Here is a 12,500-nt window from a genome sequence, read left to right as displayed (position 1 = left end):
TACTGAAAAGAAAGAATGGCATGGCGAATGTAGGTGAACGAAAGAGACAGGAAGAGCAAGAAAGGAAGAGAAAGACAGAGAGTTTGAGAGAAAGATAGAGATAGAAATAGAGATAGAAATAGAGAGAGAGAGAGAGAGAGAGAGAGAGAGCGCCATTTAACGCTCGGAAGCATACGTGCGTGTTTTTCTCCAACCTTTCACCCGACGGCTCTTTTTCGCTGTCTCGCGTTTGATAATCTCGCGACTTGACTCGACTCGAATATGCGCGGGCGCTCGCACACGCCAAAGTCCCGAACTTCCGGAGCGGAAGATAAACGGAACCGTAGGGCCTACGCTAGAGAAAAAAAAAAAAAATAAAAGTAAAGAGTTGAATAGAAATAAACAGATTAAAAAAAAAAAGAAAAAAAAAAAAAAAAAGAAAAAGAAAAAAGGGAAAAGGAAGACGAAATACAAACAGAGAAGAGAGAAAAAACTGTAAAAAAAAAAAAAAAAAAATGTGTGTTGAACCATCATCCACTCTCACCCCTTCTCCTCTCACCCTCTTCTCAGTACTGTCTACTCCTATGGGCTATCTTTGATTTAGCCCTTCGCTTTCATTCTCTCGCTCTCGTTCATTCATACTTTCTTCTCATTTCTTCTTTCTCCCTGCCTTTTAATCTCCTTTTATTTCTTATTTCTTTCTTTCTTTTTTTTCCATTTTTTTCTTTTTTCTTCTTCACTTATACTTATTATCCTTTTCTTTATCTATAATATCTTCTACTTTTCATCTTAAGCAACAGACACAGATTTATTTAAGTTATCTTTTCAGGTTTTAGCTATCAGCTATTAGAATAACAGTGTACTTCTCTTATTCATTCATAAATTCGTTCAATCACTTCTCTCTCTCTTTCTCTCTCTTTCTCTCTCTCTCTCTCTCTCTCGCTCTCTCTCTCGCTCTTTCTCTCTCTCTTTTACCTTCTTCCCTTTTTTTTCTCCTTTTTACTATACGCTTGAGCTTGTACTTACTATACTCTTTTTACTATACTCAGAAATATATAAAGTTACTATTAATATTTATCTATAATACATATCATCAATCTGCGTTGAATTATTAATACGTTAAATCAATCAAATAAGATCAATTTTAACTAATTCGATCGAAGTTTATTTCACACTTATTACTATCATATTTTTATCATCTTTATTTTTCATTAAACGCACATCGAAGCTTTATTTTGTACATTAGTTATATATATATATATATATATTTTTTTTTTTCTATTTCTTATCGTGGCTGCAAAATCATCGTCGTATATATATAACGTGGTCGCAATAAAAATATTCTTTATCCTCCATTATCCAATAATCCATATCTATCTATTACATCCTTTAGTACTTTTTCTATCTCATGTTTTTCTTCATTCAACTCATTCTCCTTATCTTATTAACTTTAACTCATTCGATGCTTCTCCGTTTTCTTTTCTTTTTTTTTTTTAACTTGTTCACTTTCTCTCTCTCTCTCTCTCTCTCTCTCTCTCTCTCTCTCTTTCATCCACATTCTTTCTGTCTCTTTTCCTCCCTCAATCGCATTCTCTTTCTCTTTTTATCTCAATTATTTTCTTCTATCACTTTTTCGTTCGTTCCTTTTCTTTCATTTCTTTTTCTTTAACTCATTCGATACTTCTGTGTTTTTCTTTTAACTCTCACCCTCTCTCTATCTGTCTCTCTCTCTCTCTCTCTCTCTCTCTCTCTCTCTCTCTCTCTCTTTCTTGCTACCACACAAATTCTTTCTTTCTCTTTTTCTCTCTCAATCACATTGACTTTCTTCCTTTATCTCAATTATTATCTATCTCCTTCTCGTTCGTTCCTTTTCTTTCTCATCTTTTTCTTTAACTCATTCGATACGTCTCTATTAACTTTAACTCATTTGATACTTATCTATTTTTCATTTAACTCTTTCACTCTCTCCCTCTCTCCCTCTCTCTCTCTCTCTCTCTCTCTGTCACTTACTTTCATGCACATTGTCTTTTTCTCTTTGTTGAATTATTTCATATCTCTTTTTCTCTTGTTCCTTTTCTTTCTTCTTTTTCTTTTTATTTTATTTTCTTTTTTTTTTCTTTTTTTTTTCATTAACTCATTCTCCTTATCTTTTTATTTTCTAACTTATTCTTACATACTTTTTTATTTTTTCTTTCAACTCTTTCTCTCTGTCTATCTATCTATCTATTTATCTATCTGTCTGTTCGTCTCTCTCTTTTTCTCGTGTATGTTTGAAGGGTGACAAGCGAGTCGCTTCGGTGCATTAATCCGTCTAAAAGCTCTGTTTCTCGGTACTCATCAGGCTTCCATTCGCTTTCTTTTCTCCTCCCTCTCCCCCTCCTCCTCCTCTTTTCTCTCCTCTTTCGAAAACCCTGTTCCGTTAGATTTGCTTTGGCTGTTGAGAAATGGAAAAGAAGGAAGGAAGAAAGGAAGAAAGAAAGAATGAAAGAAAGGAAGGAGAAAAATAACAAAGAATAAGAAAATAGAAAGAAAAAATAGAAACACTCAGAGATTCGTTCGTTGGATCGTTCGTTAATGACGCGAGTATCGAACGTACGATCGATGTTGAAAAATGAAGAATAAAGTGTAATGGACGAGACGAATCAAAGGGAAACGAAAATGGGAATGAATCAGGAATATAAAAATACCAAAAAGAAAACAATAAACAAAGACTAATACTCTAAAATACAAATTAAAATATAAGAGGAACTAAGCTTAGTTAGTTATAAAGTTGTTTATCTATAAATAATATAAATAATCTTAGATGATAAATATATACTTTACTTAAACGTTTGATCATATTAGAAAGAGAACATTTCGACAGTGGTATTAATACTAACTTAATATTTGTCAAATTCATTAACAAAAAGAAAAAAAAAAAAAGAAAATAAAAATAAAAATAAAAATAAAAATAAAAAGAAGAAAAAAAATAAGTACGTTAGTTTAATTAATTAACGTTTACTTTTCAAGAAATGTATTATGTTTGGCAAAATACATAAAGCTTGTTAAAGAACGTTTCCAAGATTGAAAACTCTCTTATATTATTTAAGAAAAGAATAAGGTAGAAAAAAAAATGAAGGAACATTTAATTTATCAACGTACGTATAGATAATAATATTATTTATGTAATTTTACTTATATTATACACACACATACACACAGGTACTTTCTCTATATGTGCATGTATGTGTATATGACTGTGTATTTCATATTAAATATTATAATTAATAATTCATAAAAAATTCAAATAGTTTACTACTTTGTTTTATATCTATTTACATACATATATATATATATACATATATACATACATAAATGCATACATATATATACATACATACATACACAAATAGATGATATATAAATATGTCTGATTCTAAAATAATTCAATTGTAAAATAAATATAATAATTCTAATAGTTAGTCAGTGATTGTTTCGAATATGTCGATCCGTAATTTGACATTAATCAATCAACGTACCCAGCTCAATATAATAGGAGAAAAAAAAGAAAAAAAAAAAAAAAAAATAACAGAAAAAATTTCGTGAATCGATAAAAAAAAAGTCCACATAACTGTACACACACACACATATATATGTGCATGTATATCTCTATAACGACGAATAAAGTATTAAAAAGTAATATATCATTGAAAAGACAGTTCATTTGAAATATTTGAATGAACAAATGTTTATGATTGTACGTAGACACGATATAATGAAATAAGAGAAACGTTAGAGACTTACCTTCAAGCTCGACGACCTTGCCAGCCCTCTTGAGCGCCTTAACAGCTTCGTCATGGGTCGCCTCACGTAGATCCTCACCGTTAACAGCCAATATTGCATCGCCAACGTACAATTGCTCCGTGGCATCGGCAGCCATACCTTTGAATATCTTCGAGATTAATATCGGCATTTTATTTTCTTTTCCTCCTTTAATAGAAATACCGAGTCCGTTGTTGTCACTTTTAACGACCCGCACGATACGTTTTTGATTGGCGACGGAATCCGGTACGTCCGGATCATTCAGACTGTCGACATTGTTGTTATTGATGTTGCCATTGTTTAGAACGTTGTTAACAGTGTCGCAACTCTCGTCAAGTGATATACTCAAATAATCGTCCTCTAAAGAGACGAATACTCGATACCATTGGCCGCGCACCTGTGTCTCGAGTATACCAGCACGACCGGAAGTTGACGAGGATGCACCACCAGTGGTCGTCGTTGTCGTTGAGGATGACGAAGATGAGGCCGCTGCGGATACCACAGAACCGAGTCCCGTAACACCCATGGCCGAATTCGCTTGTCCACTACCACTCAATTCGACCATTTCGATTTCCTCGTAGGGTCCGCGCTAGAAAAAGAAAAAAAAAAAAAAATAAGAAATAATAAAGACAAATTTAAAATATGAATTTTAAAAACAAACACAACAATAATCGCTGAGACATTAACGCACGACGATACAATTAACGATGACAATGAAAAAGAAACGTATGCGCACGTTATGTACCGTCGTTCGTTATTATTATATATTATATTATATTACATTAGTACTATTAATAAATACTATTAAATATATATCGCGTAGGTCATCTGAATATTATACTATAATATTATATTAGTACAAGATAATATGAGTAATTATTGTAATAAAAAGACGTTCATTCGTATCGTTATAGTATTAGTACTATAATAATAAAAATAAACCAATTCAATCTAAGTCAACCTAATAAAAATATACCAATTCAATCACGTTATTATTATATCAATATATATATATATATATATATATATATATATATATATATATATATATATATATTTTATCTTATTTGTAAGATTAGAAAAAGAAGGAAAAAAAAGAATGTATATATATATATATACTATTGTTATTAAAAGCTCGTTTATCTTTTTGATGCAATAGAAATATATCTACCATTTGATTCAATTCCATCTATATTAATTCAAAAATAACAAATTGTTACGTTCTTATCGTTATAATAATCAAATTGTATATCGACATAGTCGCAATGAATATTTTGCATTAATTAAATCTGAATTAAATCGCGTTCCACAATAATTCCTATTTCTTTCTTTTTTTTTTCTTTTTTTTTTTTTTTTTTTATCTTTCCTTTTCTTTTTCCCATACCAACGTAATATTTATTATATGATAACATTTACGTCTGTGTAATACAATACATTCGTATTTACGCGAAACAAATTTTTCTGCGATGAAAATTAAAATGGTATAATATTCATCGATAATCACGAAGAATAATAATTATCAAGATCTTTGGATCGTTCGCATGCATTCTTTTCTTTCTTTTTCTTCTCTCTCTCTCTCTCTCTCTCTCTTTCTCTTTCCCATTCTCTTTATCGGCAGCATCGAAACGCCGTTACGTGCATCGAACACGCGATTATGCGATGCACGCGTTGCTTTCTCTCTCTCTCTCTCTCTCTCTCTCTCTCTCTCTTTCTCTCTTTCTCTCTCTCTATCTCGTTCGTTCGCTCGTTCGCTTTGCTCTTTGCTGCTCGACCATTACGCATTCATATTAAATCGACGATTTATGCGAGCTCATCAAGCAGAACGCGAAAGCGTACCGGTACCTGCCCCGTAATACGTTTAACTCGACTTCGTGCCGGCTGCTGCGGCCATTTTATCGGTTCGAGTTTTCGCCTCGCAGAGTTTCCGGCGCTCGTCAAATTTTCAAGCTTAGCCCGTGTAGTTCTACCGTCACTTTCCTCCCTCACCACCCTACCTACCCTTCCTCCTCCTCTTTCTCCACTCCTTCTATCCCTTTCTTTTCTCCCCAATCTCTCTCTCTCTCTCTCTCTCTCTTTCTCATTCTCTCTCTTATTCTCTCTGTCATTCTCTCTCTCTCTCTCTCTCTCTTTCTCGCTATTTTCGCGATTAATCGTTAAAGAGATATGTTAAAAAATAAGAGATTTTGTTTCATCCTTATCATTTTTTATTTTTTGTTCATTTATTTGTTTGTTTACGTTTATTTATTTATTTATTTATTCATTCATTTGTTAGTTTATTCGTTTATTTAATCGTTTATTTTTATCCTTGGGTTTTTTCTTATTTTTTTTTTTTTTTTCAACTCGTATAATATCCCACTGTGTACAATTCATCTATGTTACGTTATCACGATGTAACAATTATCTTAATGATTTGTTTTTTTTTTTTCTATTCTTTTTTCTCTCCATTCTCTTCGTTTCTTTTCTCATAATTTAAGATTACACGAGTGCTTAATGCTTATATGTTGTATTACACTTATTTATCCATATTATTATATTGATAAATTTTTCAAATATTATATTGTATTATAACAAGAAGAAAAAAAAATATATATATATACATACACGTGGGATTACACATCATTTGCTAAATTGATTAACTCGTCCAAACAAAAAGTAGTGAAAATCAATAAAGTTATATATATATATATATATATATATATATATATATATATCCTGTAATATTTATTATTGTACAAGCATAATTATTTTGATCATTTAATGATGTTAAATCTTATTATTAATAAAGATTTATTTCAAATTAAAAAGTTAAATATCTCGATCCAAGTGCTTTGGCACTAATATTTGAAAAAAATTAAAAAAAAATAAAAAAGAAAAAATTCGAAAAGTTTAATCAATATCGATTGATCCTGTGAATGGCTCACACATACACACACACACACACAGACAGACTATGTATATTATAAATTTGTTCATATAATCGATACAATCCTGCATATTTCATGACTTTCAAGAAATTTGAAAGAAATTTTATTTTCTTTATTACGACGAGAATCTAATAACAAATTTACAATGAGAAAAGTTTAAGCTAAATTAATTCTATTATCGAATGAAAAAAAAAAAAAAAAATAAAAAAAAAAAAAATAAATAAAAGAACAAGAAAAAGGAAAAAAAATGTCGTTCGAAGTAGTTCAACTTACATCAAAAATTGTTAATTATTAGATCCTCTCGTGGATCTAATAATTAACAATCTATTCTTAAATATCATTCTATTCTTTGTAATTCACGTGACCTTTTGACCCTATTTTTTCTCCCCTCCCCATCCGCCCTCCCCCACCGTCTCTCTCTCTCTCTCTCTCTCTCTCTCTCTCTCTTTCACTCTAGCGCCAAGTAAAATCTTTTGTCGTGCAAATATATTATATGTATATATATATATATATATATATATATATATATATATAACGATATATATGTTTGTATCGTTACGAGTTGGTGGTTTTTCGAAATTCTCGTTCGAAATCGTCGGCGTCGGCGTCGGCGTCGGTTTCGGTATCGGTGTCGGCGTCGAATGGACGCGTTGCGATTCGTTTTTGCAACGGCGGTCGCTGCATTAATCAATTTCTGTGGTTACTCACTTCGGATTATTTATGTAACCCGAGAAGGGAAAACAGCGAATGAACGAATGAACGAATGGACGAACGAACAAACGGACGGACGATCGCGTGGGCACGTGGTTGCCTCGATTATTAAAGAGTTCGTACTTCGCTCGTTACGATGCCGGAGTAAATCGTTCGACGAGAAAGAGACAAAAAAATAGAGAAAGAGAGAGAGAGATGGGAGTGGTGAGAAAGAGAGAAAGAGAAAGAAAGATAAATTTTAAACGATAAGAAAAGAAATAAGAGAAAGAGAAATAGAAAAGTAAAGAAATCAAAGAAATTGTAATTTTAACGTAAATGAATTAAAAAAATGAAATTTCGATGATATAAATCTTATTCATAATATAATAATATAACGATAATAATAATGATAATTCAATAATTAATACTACGTTGCAAGTATAAAAATTTCTTTCTTTCAAATCACGTTATGAATCTGTTGAATTATTATCCAAGAGTTTTTTCTTTTCTTTCATTTTATCGTCATATCTTCCAATTTGAATTACAAGATTGACGTATCTAAAATTTATATAAATCTTATCGAAATATTATAATAACAATAACATAACAATGATACCAATAAAAACAACGACAACAACAACAATAATAATAATAATAATAATAATAATAATAATAATAATAATAATAATAATAATAATAATAATAATCTGTTACGAAATTAGATAATTAAATACATAAATCGTATACACACTTCCGTGTGTATGTATATGTGCATAAAATAGTGATAATAAGAATTATAATGATAATGATGATGATGATATTAATAATAATAATAATAATAATAATAATAATAATAATAATAATAACAATAATAATAATAATAATAAAACATAGAAAAAGAAATGATTTTTAGAAGTGTTAGAATGATTCCGGAACGGAAAGAGATTTTGTTTAATTGACGAGAATGTTGGGTCGGCCGTAAACAGGATGGCAGTTAATTTTCGCACGATTGTCGTCCCTTCGGCTAGCAGTTTTGCAGGGCATTTCCGTTGGCGTCCACGATAATGGTATTACCGCCGTAGGGAAAATGGATTAACGGAAATAATAGGGAGAGGAAGATAGAAAACGAGCGACGAGGCGAACGAGTGAGATCCCTCAACCGATTATGTAGGAAGGCTAATTTTTTATCAATCCCTTATTATTAAAGAAATCTTTTAAAAGATAAAATAACGTCAATAATACCACTACTAATACTATTATTATTAATAATAATAATAATAATAATAATAATAATAATAATAATAATAATAATAATAATAATAATAATAATAATAGTGATAATAATAATAATAATAATAATAATAATAATAATAATAATAATAATTATAATAATAGTGATAATACTAATAATGATCATTAAAAAAATAAACGCGCGAACGTTTTCAACGTTTTTAGGATATTGCTAACAACATATTTTAAATATTCAAAGTTAAGCTCTTTATAATGCTTTTCTCTTCATTCTTTTCTTTCTTTTATTATTAACAAATTTTTTCAAAAATATATATATATATGTGTGTGTGTGTGTGTGTATACATGTATGTGTTTATTCTTTCTCCGTGTGTCTCTTTTCTTTCTCTGAGAATAATCTGGCATATCTAACAAATCGCAGTATTATCTTCGTTTACTGATAATAATTGTATAGGAATTGCAAAGGACGAAATGTAAGTTTCAAAAAAACTAATTGCAAACGATATCTATATGATAATTCATGTTAATCCTTTATGCTATCCTACGAATTATTCGTACATTTTTATATTTCAAACGAAATATATACATTAAATAAAAAGTGAAATAAAATTTTAACTTTAAATCCGTTAATATATACATATATATTGTAAAATATATTTCTGTATTTTATCGATCGAAAAGTCAAAAAAATTAAAACAATCAGACGAACCTAAATTTGTTTTATCGATCGAACAATCTATCAATTAGAACGGTTTGAAACAATAGAACCCATTTTATCGATCGAAATTAAAAAAAAAAAAAAAATATATATATATATATATAAGCATTAGATGCAGCAATTTAAAAAAAATAAAAACAGATATATATGTGTGTGTGTGTGTGTGTGTGTGTGTGTGTGTGTGTGTGTGTGTGTGTGTGTGTGTGTGTGTGTGTGTGTGTGTGTGTGTGTGTGTGTGTAGAGAGAGAGAGAGAGAGAGAAAGAGAGAAAGAGACAGTAAAAAACAACATGCGGATATAAACTACTAGTTGAAAATTAAAAAAGTGAATTTTGAAAAGAAGTTGAAGAGAGAGAGAGAGAGAGAGAGAGAGAGAGAGAGAGAGAGAGAGAAAGAGAGAGAGAGAGGGTGAAAAAGATGGTAGTGCTTGGGGTGATTGCGTTCTCTCTCTCTCTCTCTCTCTCTCTCTCTCTCTCTCTCTCTCTCTCTCTCTCTCTCTCTCTGCAGCTATTTTCCCCACTTCTAACCCCCTCGCCGCAATCCAGCTTGCTAGTACGCGAAGCGGTGCGTGAAATTGGGTAAAAATGAATCGACGCTAGAACGCGCTGTTCACTGGCATTATATTTGAAAACTCGCGAGCGAATTCGTGTAGATACGTAATAATAGTAGTAGTTGTAACAATAGTAATAATAGTAATAGAAGTAGTGATAGTAGTAATAGTAGTAATAGTAGTAGTAGTATTAGTAATAGTAATAGTAGTAGTAATATTAGTAGTAATAGTAATAATAATAGTAGTAGTAATAGTAATAGTAGTAGTAACAGTAGTAATAATAGTAGTAGTAGTGATAGTAGTAGTAATAGTAATAGTAGTAGTAATAATAGTAGTAATAGTAATAGTAATAGTAATAGTAGTAGTAGTAGTAGTAGTAATAGTAGTAGTAGTAGTGATAGTAGTAATAGTAGTAGTAATAGTAGTAGTAGTAGTGATAGTAGTAGTAATAGTAATAGTAGTAGTAATAGTAGTAGTAGTAGTGATAGTAGTAGTAATAGTAATAGTAGTAGTAATAGTAGTATATAATCCTATCGATAAAATCAATGAGAATGATAAACGTGAGAATATATTCAATGAAATTTCTAAATTAATAATTATTTTTGTTACAATCTCGATCGTTCAATATTTTTTTTTTTTTTTCTTAATTTTAGATATTTATACATTCTTATTAGATAAATGTCATTTGTAAAATTTGAAATATGAAATTGTTAAGCAATCAATTATTATGCATTATAATTTCTTATTATTATCAATGGATTTTTAAATTATAATATTCTACTTTGCAATAATTTTTTTTTATTATGTACTTTTATTACTTAAGTATTTATTATTATTATTATTATTATTATTATTATTATTATTATTATCGTTATTATCATTATTATTTGTTCTTATTATAATAAAAAAATTACCTTAATGAAAAAAAAAATATATCTATATATATATTTTTATTTTTTTCATTAATATAATATATATATATATATATATATATATATATATATATATATACATTTTCTTGTATATTATAATTTATTCTTATTACGAGAACGAGATTGATGAAAAAATTATATTCCGTATTAATCAAATTAAAAGAATAATGACAATTTTGTTAAATTAGATTCATATCAGTCGTAAATTTCTTAAGAGGAAAAAAAAATAAAAAGAAAAAAAAGATAGTATCGCCTTTTGTCTTCCTATATATAATTAAAATAAATGTATTGTAGATAATATAAAATAGTAATAAAGATATTAACTATATTACGTAAAATATGTAATAGAGAATTTTAATTATTTGTACGATTTTAGTATTATTTACATTATTTACATTAATATTATAACTTCAAGAAAAAAAAAAAAACAAACAAAAGAAATGAAAGAAACAAAACGAAGATAAAAGTAAATAAATAATAAATCTTCATTATATCGCATTAGAATAAATCAATTAAATCGATATTAATTATATTGGATGATTTAATTATAATTAATTAAAATACTTTGTTATTCCAAATGATCAAAGCTAACATTGTTACGAGATAAAAGAAATATGAAACATTTCTTAATCGTCTTTAATCTCATACTTCAACAACAATACTATTCTAGGTTTCTATGTTTTACGCCTACAATTGCTTTACCGGCGCATGTTACGCGTCGGGTTTAGTTTATGCATTGATAAAACATGTACGTATGTATGTATGTATGTATGTATGTATGTACATATATATGTACGTATGTATGTAACTCGTTGATCGGCTTATGGCCGAAGTTCTCCGATTGTGTAAAGCGAATAATAAATGAGCCCAGTGTATTTTGTACTTGGCGTTAGGAATCATAAATCATAAAGGTACTACCGTCATTTGTAAGTACGTGTTGTTAATGAAAAGGTGGGAACTTTTGCAAAAAATATTTCAAAAATACCGTCTTTTATCGTATCTTTTAAAAGGATTTATCGTAACGTATATATATTATAAATACATACATTGTATATATATATATATATATATATATATGTGTGTATATATAAATATAATATAAATAAAAAATATATGTATATAATATATTATAATTACATATGATCATTTTTCACACACACACACACAAATAATATTAACATTATTTGCATGTATTGTTATCAAAAAGACGAAAACTTTCGAAAAAGTCAAAAATTATTTCTATAATTTCTTTAAATAAATAAATTAAATAATAATTTTAAATACACACACACATACATTTAATATATTCAATATATATATATATATATATATATATAGAGAGAGAGAGTGAGAGAGAGAGGGAGAGAGAGAGAGTAAATAATGAGAATTTATATACTCATACTGATAAATATATTATATTCATATATTATCAAAATAAAAAAAAGAAACTTTATATTTGTATTTGATAAATTATATGAAAGAAGAAATGTTCAAATGTACATTAATAGAGAAAATATTTAAAAATCAATTTTTTTTTACTAATGACGGTACATAATTCATCTTAAAGATGTGCATATATATATATATATATATATATATATATATATATATATATATATATATATGTATATATATATATATATATATATGTATGTATTTA

The 12,500-nt window shown here is 28.6% G+C and overlaps 1 protein-coding gene across 2 annotated transcripts in view; it reads right to left on the bottom strand.

Annotated features, from left to right (window-relative positions):
• LOC124953372 (beta-1-syntrophin) overlaps nucleotides 1-12,500 on the bottom strand; it is a 544,606-nt gene that overhangs the window by 522,555 nt on the left and 9,551 nt on the right. For both annotated transcript variants that reach the window (XM_047504641.1, XM_047504642.1), the window contains exon 2: nucleotides 3,763-4,369. In XM_047504641.1, the coding sequence (XP_047360597.1) occupies nucleotides 3,763-4,369 (607 nt within the window). The remainder of the gene's footprint in view (nucleotides 1-3,762; nucleotides 4,370-12,500) is intronic.

The sequence above is a fragment of the Vespa velutina genome, chromosome 12 (genome assembly GCF_912470025.1).
Source record: "Vespa velutina chromosome 12, iVesVel2.1, whole genome shotgun sequence".
Classification (NCBI taxonomy): domain Eukaryota; kingdom Metazoa; phylum Arthropoda; class Insecta; order Hymenoptera; family Vespidae; genus Vespa; species Vespa velutina.
The sequence above is the reverse complement of the archived record's forward strand: the minus strand, read 5'-3'. Positions and strand labels throughout refer to the sequence as shown.